Source organism: Symphalangus syndactylus, chromosome 20 (genome assembly GCF_028878055.3).
Source record: "Symphalangus syndactylus isolate Jambi chromosome 20, NHGRI_mSymSyn1-v2.1_pri, whole genome shotgun sequence".
NCBI classification, from domain to species: Eukaryota; Metazoa; Chordata; class Mammalia; order Primates; family Hylobatidae; genus Symphalangus; species Symphalangus syndactylus.
The window spans coordinates 46532991-46547090 of NC_072442.2; the positions used below are offsets into that span (position 1 = coordinate 46532991).

General features: G+C 41.3%; 1 protein-coding gene across 4 annotated transcripts in view; it reads right to left on the bottom strand.

Annotated features, from left to right (window-relative positions):
* Positions 1-5958: 5958 nt before the first annotated feature.
* NSF (N-ethylmaleimide sensitive factor, vesicle fusing ATPase) overlaps positions 5959-14100 on the bottom strand; it is a 167085-nt gene continuing 158943 nt past the window's right edge. For 2 of the 4 annotated variants that reach the window (XM_055258381.2, XM_055258382.2), the window contains exons 18-21: positions 13439-13573; positions 11723-11836; positions 8051-8106; positions 5959-7624 (exon numbers count right to left, since the gene is read on the bottom strand). In XM_055258381.2, coding sequence (XP_055114356.1) covers positions 7603-7624; positions 8051-8106; positions 11723-11836; positions 13439-13573 — 327 coding nt within the window. In that variant the 3' untranslated portion in view covers positions 5959-7602. Of the gene's footprint in view, positions 7625-7796; positions 7922-8050; positions 8107-11722; positions 11837-13438; positions 13574-14100 lie in introns of those variants that run through there. The other 2 variants (XM_055258379.2, XM_055258380.2) reach the window with 1 other exon arrangement.

Below are 14100 nucleotides of genomic sequence, written 5' to 3' on the forward strand. Positions count from 1 at the left end.
TCCATGCAGTTCCCAAGGATCTGGATTAGAAGTTCAAAGGGGAACCAGCAGTCACCTACTCCCTTGGGTGAAGCATCTCACCGCTGAGTTCTCCCTGAGGCATACTGGTCCAGCCGAGGGTACTAGAGAAAGCTAGCAAAAGGGAGGCACATAGATTTCACAGTACGAATCGGTTCAGCAACTGTCTTAGGGAGAATCAGAAAGAAGAGATGCAGCAGGGGAATGAGCAGAACAAAGATTTTTCTTTCTCCCCCTTCTCTCTGGGGTCTACGTAACCCTGACCTAAAATACCGGGGCAGCGATCTCCCAGCTGGTGCAGGCGGGCTTGCCAAGACGGTCGTCCAGGAGCCCACCTTCACTCCTAAATCTGCTGGCCACAAGCCCTGCTAAAGATACGCATCTCACCCCACTCCGCGGAGTCTGAAATGCCCCTCCCCATCTCACCTTAGACTGAACAGTTTTAAATCATGTCAACTGGATAATGCTTGCTTTATGTGAGAATACTTCAGCAGAATGGATACGAATTTTCAAAACAATCTTTTCATATCTATGTATTCTATATTAAAAGTGATAAAGTCATGTTTCTGGGGCGTATTCAAGTAGCTGACAAGTAATTATTTAATAATAGTACATGAGTGCATTGTAATGATTCTCGACGTAGTCAGGTAATAGTATCCAACTGAAATTTCCTACCAACCTGCTGTATCCAAAGTTTTGTAAAAAGTTGTAGAAGTTGTTGATCTTTTTGATTTTATATTCAAAAAGTCTCTTTTTATAAATATTATTTATTATACAATGTATATACCTTTGAGTTAACTAAGATTATATATTATATAAATATATATATATTTGGAGAAAATATATTTCATCATGCAGTTTTTTTCTGTTAAGTCATTAAAGAGAAGGTAAACAAACCTAAAATGGATACATTGTACACTGTGTGGAGTTTCCAGATTAATGCTCAGGAGGTCAAGGATATGAGATTCTGAACATGGTGGCCTCAGCTAATTAAATGACCAAGTGAAGGTCATTTCCGCTGTTCTCTAAGCAAGATCATCAGAGATGTCATGGACAGTGGGTCTGATACACCATAGGACATTCTTAAAGGCATCTTTTGTTTTAAGTTAACATCTAACAATGAATTTACAGTTTTAGAAAACAACAACTTGGGTAGTAATTCATTTCACAGACTCAAGTATTTTCAATGTATAAATTAATGTCACAGGCACTCCTAAAAGATGTGGCCCAAGGCCAGCAGACCGCAGGGGTGGCCACTGCCTTAATCCCCTCCTCACCACGTTTTCAACTCCATTTAATGGGAAAATAGGATTTTCTCTATTGAAAATGAAACTTGACTGAAAATGGTCTGTCCCCTGCTAGCTCCACTGTGAGAGCTAAGCCGTAGAGGAGGTAGGTTGGTCTACAAGAAGAAAGGGTGTGCCCTGGGCTGTGGGCTGTCTGGAACAAGTGTCATTTGAAGTTGGGTTTGGGTATGGGTAGAAAGGGCCTGCCAGTGGGCATGCTCTGGGGATGGGCACCCTCTCAGATCGCCGTTTCACAGGACCCACTGGAAGCTCACAGGTTATGACTTCTCAACAATGAGATGCCACAAGTTGGTTTTATGACAACAGACAATCCTTTAGTTTTCAGACCTACCCATAAAATGTCACCTTTGGTTTATTCAGCACATTATTTCAGAGAACAACAAAAATGTTTTTTCTTTCTCTTTCTCCTGATCTACCTCAATTAGGAACAAATCTTACCTCACTACAAAGAGAAATAATGAGAACAGGCTGGGTGGGGTGGCTCAGGCCTGTAATCCCAGCACTTTGGGAGGCCGAGGTGGGTGGATCACTTGAGGTCAGGAGTTCAAGACCAGCCTGGCCAACATGGTGAAAGCCCATTTTTACTAAAAATACAAAAATTAGCAGCTGGGCATGGTGGTGCACGCCTGTAGTCCCAGCTACTCGAGAGGCTGAGGCAGGAGAATCACTTGAACCTGGGAGGCGGAGGTTGCAATGAGCTGAGATCGCACCACTGTACTCCAGCCTGGGCAACAAGGCGAGACTCTATCTCAAAAAAAAAAAAAAAAGAGAACAGGGAAATAAAGCCATGAGCCGCCTATGGTGGAGGCAGGCTGCTCTGTGCCGCATTCGGACCTCTGACCTGAGGTTAGGAATAGCCACCAGAAGTTCATGCACTCTGTTTTGTCCATGATGTGTCTTTAGCCCCAGAAAAGCTGAAACGACAAAAACTGTTACGCTTCAGCTGTACAATGAATTGGACACGTACAGGATACAGATCTCCTCTACATCTTACGGTCTGGTCATTTTTATTTCATTTTGACTTTTTATTTTTCTTTTGCGTAAAGCTAATACAGGTTGACTACACCTTTTCTGAAATGCTTGGGACCAGAAATATTTCAGACTTTGGAAGATTTGCATATATACAATGAGGTATCTTGGGGATGGGACCCAAGTCTAAACACGAAATTCATTTGTTTCATATGCACCTTACACACATAGCCTGAAGGTAATTTTATAAAATATTTTTAATAATTTTGTGCATGAAACAGTTTAGACTGCATTTTGAATTTTGATTGCCACCTCCTGTCACACAAGGTCAGGTGTGGAATTTTCCACTTGTGGCATCCTGTCAATGCTGAAAAGTTTTAGATTTAGAGCATTTCAGATTTTGGATTTTTAGATTAGGGATGCTCAACCTGAACTTATCTATCCCAGCATTCTGGGTACTTTTTCCTTTTTTTTTTTTTTTTTTTTTTTTGAGGTAGGGTCTTGCTGTGTTGCCCAGGCTGGAGTGCAGTGGTGTGATCATGGCTCACTGCAGCCTTGACCTCCTGGGCTCAAGTGACCTCCTACCTCAGGCTCCCATGTAGCTGGGACCATAGGCATGTATCACCATGCCCAGCTAATTTTTAAATTTTTTTTTTTAGAGATGAGGTCTTGCTATGTTGCTCAGGCTGGTCTTGAACTCCTAGTCTCAAGTGATCCTCCCACCTCAGCCTCTCAGTGTTGGGATTACAGGCATGAGCCACCCCACCTGGCCAGTACTTTTTCAATCAATAAGATTGCCAAATATTTAAATGGTCCCTGTTCATACTAATGAAGACCATTTGTAATCCTATGATTAGTTTTTAATTTTTAAAAGACAAGTGTCTCTCTCTGTCACTCAGGAGTACAGTGGCATGATCATGGCTCAATACAAGCTTGACCCCCTGGGCTCAAATGATCCTCCTCAGCCTCCCAAGTAACTAGGACTCAGGCGCACTCCACTATGGTAATTAAAAATAAACTCTTTTGCAGAGATGGGGTCTTGCTGTGTTGCCCACTGGTCTCAAACTCCTGGGTTCGGGGGTCCTCCCACTCAGCCTCCCAAAGTGTTGGGATTACTGGGTGAGCCACCACGCCCCGCCCAGTCTTATTTGATGGTTAAGGAGAATACAGTTTATAGCTGTGCTTGAACATGGAGTTTCTCCCTATGTATAAGTACTTACAAACGTCTAAACACAAGAGGACGTTATTTAACAATCTGAAAGAGACAACATAATGAGAAGATCTTTCAAAGCAGTATTATTTTATGAAGAAAGAAGGGAAGGAAAGCATGTGAGACAGTTCAAGGATGAGGGGATGAGGTACAAAGAAAGGTGGAAGGAAAGAAGGTAGGGAAAAAGCAGAAAAGCAAGGAAACACGATGGCGAGATGATTCTTGGTGTAATCTAATGCCGTCTCCCGTGGTGGCCCTAGGCATAGGGACGTGTTCTCGTGTGTGTGGCTGGTCTGCACACTCGAGTGAGGTCAGTGCAGCTACGCATTGCTGCTACACTGCCACTGTTTCTCCCAGTTTAATAGAGAACTTTCTAGGAGGCAAAAATTTCTTACCATTAATCTTATGCTCCCAAAGTAGTGAGACAGAAGTTGTGTGGCGTCTATGCTGGGAAAATTTCAAACATGATCCCTCCTTGGATATTTTGTCTTCACCCGCTTGGGATGCTTGCCAATCACAGGCGCTATCTCCCGCATCTTCATGCCACGGTGCCCGTCCAGCACATGCCCTTGTGGGCTCATCTCCAGGACCCAGTCCCAGTACGGCTTGCCAGCTGATGAGAAACTCTAGATCATTTTGCAATAAATTCTGCAATTTACCTGCTTTCTTGAACTCTCATACACACCCTTCCCCAGTCACTTATTTTATTTTTTGAGACAGAGTTTTGCTCTTGTTGCCCAGGCTGGAGTGCAGTGGTGTGTCTTGGCTCACTGCAACCTCTGCCTCCCAGGTTCAAGTAATTCTTCTGTCTCATCCTCCCAAGTAGCTGAGATTACAGGCATGTGCCACCATGCCCGGCTAATTGTGTTTTTAGTAGAGACGGTGTTTCACCATGTTGGTCAGGCTGGCGTCGAACTCCTGACCTCAGGTGATTGCCCGCCTCGGCCTCCCAAAGCTCTGGGATTACAGGTGTGAGCTACTGCACCCGGCTGCCCCTAGTCACTTCTTTAAAGAGGCTATGGACCAAGTTGTCAGGCAAGGAAAATGAAATCCTGCTTTCACCTTCTGTGTTTGGGCTGGGGTGGTTGTTTATAGCTGACTCACTGTTTCAACAAGTCTGTTGATCAGGATTTGATTATTGTACACACTTCAATCTACTCCATGATTTTGTGACTTGTTGCTGAAACTTTTAAAGGGGAGGCTGCAATTTTTAGGATATGAAAAGACAGCCTTAAAGTAAAAACATATTTCCGACTTTAAGCACAATTATGCAATTTTTCTGTGTGACACTGAAAAAAAAAAGTGTCCCAGTGAAGATGTACAAATTTAGAAAGGATAAAATAACCTCCTCTTTTGAGGTTTTGATCTCAAAAACATCTTATGACAAAAAAATAGCCGGTTAACAATTCACCCATAGATGAAGAAACCTAAGGCAGCAGCTAGCTGGAGTCTCCTTTGCTTCTTCACAGGCTGTTCTATAATCTCATATGCTCTGCTGTACAGCACTGGCTTTGAAGAATATTTGGACAGCTTCAAGAACCGCCTTCTCAAGGCTATGCAGGGACCAGGTCGGCCTCAGGGTCCTCCTCCCAGGAACTCCCGTTGTGGAAGTTCTTGAAGCTGGCCTCTTCCCCACAGGGCCTTGTGGATTTTCTGAGCTGCTTCCTGTCCTAACCTGAGCCAATGCTAAGGATCAAGGTTTAGGAGGTTAAGAGATCTGATAGCTCAGAAAAATGTAAAAAACTATGGAGGATACAAAAGTGAACCATGTGAAGCAATCTCACTGACAGCCTTTAAGTTCCTTGGTTTGCACATTTCACAGAAAGGAGTAGTTCTAATTGAGCAGCAACTCTCCTTTCTGGTTTGTTACTAACCTTGTTTGTGGCTTAGGTACCTGAGTTGATTTTTTTTTTTCTTTTTCTGAGACAAAGTATTGCTCTGTTGCCTAGGCTGGGTGCAAGTGGCATGATCCCGGCTCACTGCAACCTCTGCCTCCCAGGTTCAAGCGATTCTCCTGCCTCAGCCTCCTGAGTAGCTGGGATTACAGGCATGTGCCACCACACCCAGCTGTTTTTTGCATTTTTAGTAGAGACAGGGTTTCACCATGTTGGCCAGGCTGGTCTCGAACTACTGACCTCAAGTGACCCCCCCACCTCAACCTCCCAAAGTTCTCTGATTACAGGCATGAGCCACTGTGCCAGGCATTTTTTTTTTTTTTTAGTAAGATAAGTATAAAGCATAAGATGGTTGTATATTAACTTTTTCTGATACTCTAATGATCTGTTTTTAAATAACTATACTTTCTAAATAAGAGATTTTTAAAATAAAAATCATCCCTCATGTTACGCTACTTGTAACAAAACAAGGAGAGGTTTCTTTCCTGATCCCCTCCTTCGTCCTCCATTCCTATCAGCTGTTCATGTCGTTCTATATGAAACACTGGTCTCCAGAACATTTTCAAGTATATTTACTCTTTATTGCATTCCTTCATCTGCATTAAACAATATTTATATTTTTCAATATAGTTTTGGACAAAACACAAAGACATTAATCTCATTTAACAAGAGACATAACACAATGTGTGCTGCTTTCATGAGGAGGAAAGAGGCAAGATCTTAAGAGGAATCCAGGATACTGGCCACCAGGAATCACAGGATCTCACAATACAATCCACTTCTTTAAAAGCCACAAAATAAGCTAGGGAAGAAAACCCAAAACAAAGAAGATATGACATCCAAGTCTCCACCAAAAGTATACAAATAGCAAGATTTGGAGACGATCTGCTTTCTCACATGGGGACAAATAACAGAGGAGCCACACCCAAGTGCCACTGTGGCCACAAGCCTCATGGGTGGCGTGTGGGGTAAGCACCTTAGGATGGCTTCTAATTGCTTGTCCTTGCATTTTAAGCAGCAGTGGGGAGAGAGAGGCACGCTCCATAAGTCTCATCACCAAATATGAACTAATTAAATTCCTGCTAAGTCAGTCAGTTATAAGACAAATCACCCTCAAAAGGACTCAATGGGTGCTTCCTTTTGGAAGAAGTGTGTGGAGGGTAAAGGAAATGTGTTCAATGTATTGGAATGGACAATAAAGGACTGAGGGAGAGGGCTAGAAAATGATTGATTTTTCTGGAGAATAGTGTTTCATTTAGACACTAGATAGTACAGATCATTTAAAATAAAGGATAAATTCTAAGTAAGTCATTAAGCTAAGGAAAAAGCAGTGATACTAATAAGCCTTAATATTATACTAAGGAATTGACCCACTTGGAGTTGGACACTAATTAGTGCCGAGAGGTTTGTAAATTACTTTAATAACTCCTTTCTGTTTGGGGGTGTACGCTTTTTCCATACCTATCTTTCACATGTTTTTAACAACATCTACTAAGTGGTAATAATGAGCATATCTCTTACCACAGAGCAAATTAGTTATACTAAGGGGAAGTCACAACCAACACGGTAGTCATCTGACTTTCTGTTAAGAAAGATCTTCTGACTGCAACTTGAAAACATCTCTGACAATGATTGAGAACAGCATTTTAGAGATTCAATGCCTTGTTTCTTCAGGCAAAGAGAATACCAGTCTTGTGGGAGACCTTTAACTAAATACCCAGTGACCTTTAGTGTTAGCTCAGGACAGCTGCCAGAGGATCTCTGGCCCACACCTCGATTTACTAAGCCAGGTTTGCATGTAGAAAGTCTGTCTTCTAATTGGCCAACTGTTGTCATGCAACATTCATGACACTGACTGAGAGTTTTCAGGGGTGATGGTGCTAGTAGAGAGCTTGAAACGTGTAGTGTCCACAAGCACTGGATGGTTCCCACACAGAGGGACTGAGCAAGAGGGAATCACTTTAGCCTGCATGGGAAGGTAAGCGCAGCATTCTAAACCAAATTGACACCTTCCACGAGACACCAAGCTATCTCAGTACGCATAAGGAAGGGAGTTTTATTGCACTAATCATGCAGAGCGAGCACGTGTTGAAGGTAGAGAACGTTCCACTTAGTCCAGTATCTTGAGTAAGACAGTGAAGATCCCAGGCCATCTTCACCTTGGTCACTTCCCTTGGTCACGTGTGTTTCAAATAGTTCATTTTCAATCAAAATCAAGGGGGCTACTGCAAAAGAAATACCAAAACACAAAAAACCAGATGAGGGTCTGTAAAAAACTATTCATCAAAAAAAAAAAGATCACTAAAAGCTTCTTAATGGTTATCCTACATTTCCCACTATGCATTTGCTATTAGATGAGCACTTCACAAAAGAAAATAGTCACAGCTCCATGCATGTAAAAGCAGGTTCCAATAAATATGTGCCATTAAGTTTTTCCTGCACTGTGACAAGGAAGTTTTGCGAAGCAGGACAGGGAGAGCAAACCAACAGTACAACGAACTTCCTTGCTTGGTCTCTCGGACCTACAACACAGCGAAGAATTCAAATAAATGGAAACAAACTTTTCTAGGAAAGCAACTCTTAGAACAGGCACAGGGATTTAACAGGGTGGTAAGTTTGGTTGATGGTCATTAAATGTTGTGTGTACTTACGCTCCTTCTTCTCTTAAGAGAGCCAAGAATTTTCTCACACGGTATTCAGGATCCATCTAAATACATCAGAAGAAATGAAGATGGGTTAATGGTACCTTCTAACAACTCTGCACTTGCTTCATGCGAAGGCAGTGTTCGGTTTCACACTTCATCAATGCTCTGCTAGGTCACTGAATGTATTACTAGCTCCTTGACCAGCATTCTCACACCAAACAAAGCAGATCACATCATTTGGAAGAAGTGAATGGGGTTTTCCAGAACCACGTACACTGGGTTCCAAAATACCCAAGCCCACTGGCCATCATAGGCACTTGGGCCAGGTGTGCCCTGTGCTGGTGCCTGTGAAGCATCGCTGTGAGACTGGATAGGGCCATTCATCAGAGTTCAAATGACACCCAATTCATCTGTTGAAGGTATAAAAAGTCTACTAAAGTCACAGCAAAGTAGAAGATACCAAGTTGAGGCTAATTCAACAACTAAAAAATAGCTTATTAACTCTACATAACCAACAATATAGCTTTTCTTAGCCTCAGTATCTGTCATATAGTTTCTTCTTTGTAGTAACAAAGTTGTGCTAAAACTAAAAAAATGAAGAGTACTGCTGATTCCTGAAATAATCTCTAGATGAATCTGGGTCTCCTGTGACTGCGAAGGTGTCATGAGTCTAAGAAAAGATGGCGCAACTTTGTTTCAGGTGCTTCGTTCAGGTGGTTATTATCAGCTATCTCAACTGGTTTTCATTTTCTATTCATATTTATACTAACTTGTTAAATGTACTCTATTCTCATAGGAGCACAGGAGATACGAAGTTATCTAGAAAACAATCATTAAAAACATCTTTAGTTCCTGAAGATGAATTTTTATTGTAAGAAACACACCTAACTTTTAAAATATGTTTCAGAGCAGGAGTCTGTTTCCCAAGAGGGAACTCCCTGCCCTCCAGGAATAACTTTCAAATGCTCAGTGCAGCTGTGGGCAGATGTGCAATTGGACTCCCCCTCCAACCACGGATTTTTTTTCCTTTTTTTTTTTTTTTTTAAGATTTCTTCTATCCCAGAAAAACACTGAACAGAAGTTTCAAATGTATCAAAGGTAAGAGGTCAGACTACAAAGGACTAAGAAAAAGTGTGAATAGCTAACAAAAGAAACATTTTTCCTTTTTGGGAATAGAATTACATATGAATCAATTGTCAAGTTCTTAAAAAAAAAAAAAAAAAAAGGAACTGGCTGGAGCGCAGTTGTAGTTGGTACTTGCAGTTCTTTGCCCATTAAATATATTTAATATGTGTGAGCAACAACTTACTGACTTGCCTGTAGCTATGGAATTAAAAGTCAGGAGAAAGGGAGGAAAAAAGTAATCTAGATAAATGACTTTATTCCCTCAGGTGACATCCAGTCAGAGCAGATCCTCGGCTCTGTGCAAGTTTTAACAGAATCGCATGTAGTGAACAGAGAGGTAACATGACTTATATTCTGCAAAACTACATGCCTCTTCACTTAGGCTCAGCCTCTCTAAGGCAGATCTAAAGAGAATTCACTCAGCTGCACGAAATCCATTTGACATGAAGGGGTTCAAACTCAGAGGCCTATGAAATGTCAGTCGCTGAAGATTAGGCCTGAGTGCCCCACTCTCACTCTCTACCCCACATGCATAAGAAGCATTAACTTGATCACCGACCTGCAGGCATCAAAGGAAGAGAAAGGGATGAGGGTTGGAGGAAAAAAATCCACATAGTTTCTTCGATGCAATTATTGAAAAAAAATTATACTGAAACTTAAAAAAAAAAAAAGCTGACAATCTGACAGATTTATCTTTTTTTCAAGGAAAGAGCCAATACACCTGTATTTGCACTTTTACCAAGAATAAGTCTAAACGAAGTGGTTAGTCTGTAACTTTAATTTATGGCTCATAATGGAAAATAAATTAATTGACTTAAAAATAGTCCATCTGAAAGCTCAGCAGATTAAATTAGATTTCTGAAAGCCACAAAAATTTTATTTTCAGATAAATTTACCAGAAAAGATTAAAAAGCATTCACTTCATGTTTCCAATTTGTTATTGGCCCAAGAGCCTATTTCAGATGTAACCGTGAAACAGAAACTTCACCTCTGCCACTCACTGCCCACATTGGCAGAATGCAGGACCATCAGTAAGTAACACATGATGCCTAGAATACAGCCACTCTGTCCACCTAGGACCAGAATGAATTTACAGTTATTCATCCAACAAACGTTTACTGGCCGGGTGCAGTGGCTCATGCCTGTAATCCCAACATTTTGGGAGGCCGAGGTGGGCGGATCACCTGAGGTCAGGAGATCGAGACCAGCTTCACCAACATGGTGAAACCCCATCTCTACTAAAAATACAAAAAATTAGCCGGGCATGGTGGGTGGGCGCCTGTAATCCCAGCTACTCAGGAGGCTGAGCCAGAAGAATCCCTTGAACCCAGGAGGTGGAAGTTGCAGTGAGCCGAGATCACGCCACTGCACTCAAGCCTGGGCAGCAGAGCGAGACTCCGTCTCAAAAGAAAAAAAGTTACCAAGGGCGAGGCATAGCGGTGCATGCCTGTAATCCCAGCACTCTGGGAGGCTGAAGGCAGATGGATCACTTGAGCTCAGGAGTTCAAGACCAGCCTGGGCAACATAGTGAAACCATGTTTCTACAAAAAATACAAAAATTAGTTGAGTGTGGTAGCACACGCTGGTAGTCCCAGCTACTTGGGAGGCTGAGACGGGAGGATCGCTTGAGCCTGGGAGGTCAAAACTGCAGTAAGCCATGATCACGGCACTGCATTCCAGCCTGGGGGACAGAGTGAGATCCTGTCTCAAAATAATAATAATAATAAAAGTTTACTGAGCACCCTTGTATGTGTTAGCTCTGTTCCAGGGGCTGTGGACTCAATAGTAAGAGCCAAGGTCTCTGAACTCAGGGCTTGATAGAGAGATATTTATCAGCTACCTAGTATGTCAGATAAGGACAAGAAGACACAGGATGGGCACACGGAAGGGTGGAGTTCTAAAAAGGAAAGGTAAGTTGCCAGGAGATATGAGAAAGTCCCAAAGAAGTTTCATCTGTCTTTGCCCAGGCAGCACCCTGGGGCTCGTTTTCTATGTGATTCTGGATGCTTCAACCGTACAGTAGTTTGCATGAAATTTCTAGGAGCCCAGCCAGGGACAAATATACAGATCCCAAGTCTAGACTGCATAACTTAATTAACTTGTCCCTTAAAACAGTCTCCCAGACACCGTTTGGTGTACGTGTGGTCGCTTACTGACTTGAGGTGTAACACCATCCCTTCTCCATCAATAACCTGGTGATGTGATCTTGGATAATTCACTGACAGCCCGTGGCTCACATAGTATCCTCATCTCCAAAATGAGGGGGCAGAAGAACGATTGCTCTTTGAAGTCTTTTCTAGTTCTAAGATCTAGTGGCTCCCTAAATTAAAACTAACTTTATAATCTTTCCTTCCATTTTTGAATTTTAAGAAGTTAAAAAGTATTGTTAAGTGATCAATCTCAGAAGCAGGCTACTAATACCAAATTAAGTTTGGAAATAATATAAGAAAATCAAAACTTTAATTAAAACCTTGGCAAAGGAAATACTGAACCCTCTTGGTGTGTCCTGAAGCTTTGTTCTGTCTGAGTCACACGGAGAAGGAAGTACCTTACCTGGAGGGACATCTCGATCAGCATTAGTAACTTCTTGATTCCTATCCAGACCTTCTTCCCTTTGACTTGCTGTGCAATTGTGGTGCGTTCCTTATCCTTGAAGTTGCCCAAAAGCTACAAAAACAATAAACAATAATCAAAGCACTTTTACAGTGAACACATCAACATTGGTTAATTCTACTTACCTTTAAAAGAAGAGTGATAAGACCTACCTAACTGTTCAAGTTGACAGAATTCTCTCCTTCGTTAAAATACGGTCTGACCTTCACCTTCCTAAACCCATTAGGTGCAATCATGAAAGTGAAAACTGGTATCTTAAACCCTGTTTTCTTATGGACCGCTATGTAACTTATATTTGCTGGGGAAAAAAATAGCTCCAATCCATAATAAATATAAGTTAAAATTTTTAACATTCTTTTCTAGGAACAATCTGTATGTGTCAAAGCAAACTACCTTTAATTCTCTTACCCAGCTTCTGCACAAAAGCTGTCTACATGGGTAACTTGAAAACATTTATCATACAGATAAATTTCAATTTTGTTGGGGGCCTTGAGGACTTTAAGAAGCTTTACTGACTCTACCACTGCTGAACAACTCAGTAGATAATATTTTCCAATAGAGCTCACCAAGTTACTTGTGAATATTGATATTAAAAGTTAAATGAAGAACATTCTTTTTTAAAAATGACTTTGTCATTTTCAAAGAATTAAGAAAACATTTCTATTTCTAAACTTGTTAATAAAGTTCCTTTTACTTCTGTAGCTTTTTTTTTTTTTGACATTTATAAGGCTTTAATCATTGTTCCAACTTATTAAATGCAAGGAAATGTGCTAAAAGCTACTATGAATGGTTAATTTTTCTATATAGTGATTACTTTACCCCCACACCACCACTCATTCAAGTTTCTGGTCCAAGTAATCTATATACATCACTCACGCTGGATACAGAGCAATTAATTCCTGGCAGTTTGTAGCTGCCTACATTGAGGAATGGGAAATTAACTCACTGTCATGTATATTCATCTTTCTCCTCTAATTCCTGAAAACAACTGGAGGTACAGGTTGAGTATCCCTAATCCAAAAGTCTGAAATCTAAAATGCTCCAAAATCGGAAACGTTTTGAGTGCCAACATGACATTCAAACAAAATGCTCACTGAAGCATTTCAGATTTCCAGATTAGAGATGCTCAACCTAAATATAATGAAATATTCCAAAATCTGAAAAAATCTGAAATCTGAAACACTTCTGGTCCTAGGCATTTTTTGTTGTTGTTAGAGTTTTGCTCTCTTGCCCAGACTGGAGTGCAGTGGCACAATCTTGGCTCACTGCAACCTCCGCCTCCTGGGTTCAAGAGATTCTCCTGCTTCAGCCTCCTGAGTAGCTGGGACTACAGGCGCCCGCCACCATGCCCAGATAATTTTTGTATTTTTAGTAGAGACAGGGTTTCACCATGTTGGCCAGGCTGGTCTCGAATTCCTGACCTCAAGTGATCCACCCGCCCCGGCCTCCCAAAGTGCTGGGATTACAGGCTTGAGCCACCGTGCCTGGCCTAGTCCTAGGCATTTTGGATAAGGTATACACAACCTGTAATATCCCCGGGTCCTATGTTCCAGATTAGCATAAAAACCAAACACCAGATATAATGTGGTACCACCACTTATTTCAGCCTCAATTCCTTTCTTATAAACAGTGTGCAACCCATTGACTCATTTTTACCTCCAAAGCTTCCAACAACTGCTCTCCTGTGGCAATGTTGGGCACGTGGATGGTGGTGCTGAAAGCGTTAAGCATTTCCATCTCCTGAAGGACATCTTTGCGGCTAGTGGTCCCAATGATAAGAAGCTTGCGGCCCTGATCATAGGGAGAAAATGTGTTAAAATGTACATAATAAGACTAATTAGGAAACTACAGTAAGCTTGAACACAATTTGCAAAAGCCATTTATTTAATCTTGCAAATGCAAATGATTAGGCAAAACAGAAGAAAACAAATCAGGATTTTCCTGAAAATCTTGAAAAAATGTACCAACAACATGATTCAGAAAAGTGGCAACATGTGAATAGCTCCTTCTCATTCACATCAATAAAACAATGGATTAGGAAATCAGGAAGATACACAAACCAAATGGAAAGATACTGACATGTATGTATGTAATTCCTTCCTCAGAGCCAACATGGCACATGTATGGTGGGAATTGGGGAAAAAAGATGAAATGAATAGAAAGTATGTGGCGCTGGCTTTACAAGGCTTTAGTACACTTTTTAGAAGGAGCAAGGTAATAATAGTTTACATTTACGCAAAACTGAACTGTAAAAGGTGTGGGTTAAAGTGCTTTCCATAATTGTCACATTTAATATTTTTCAGTTTTACTTTTAACCC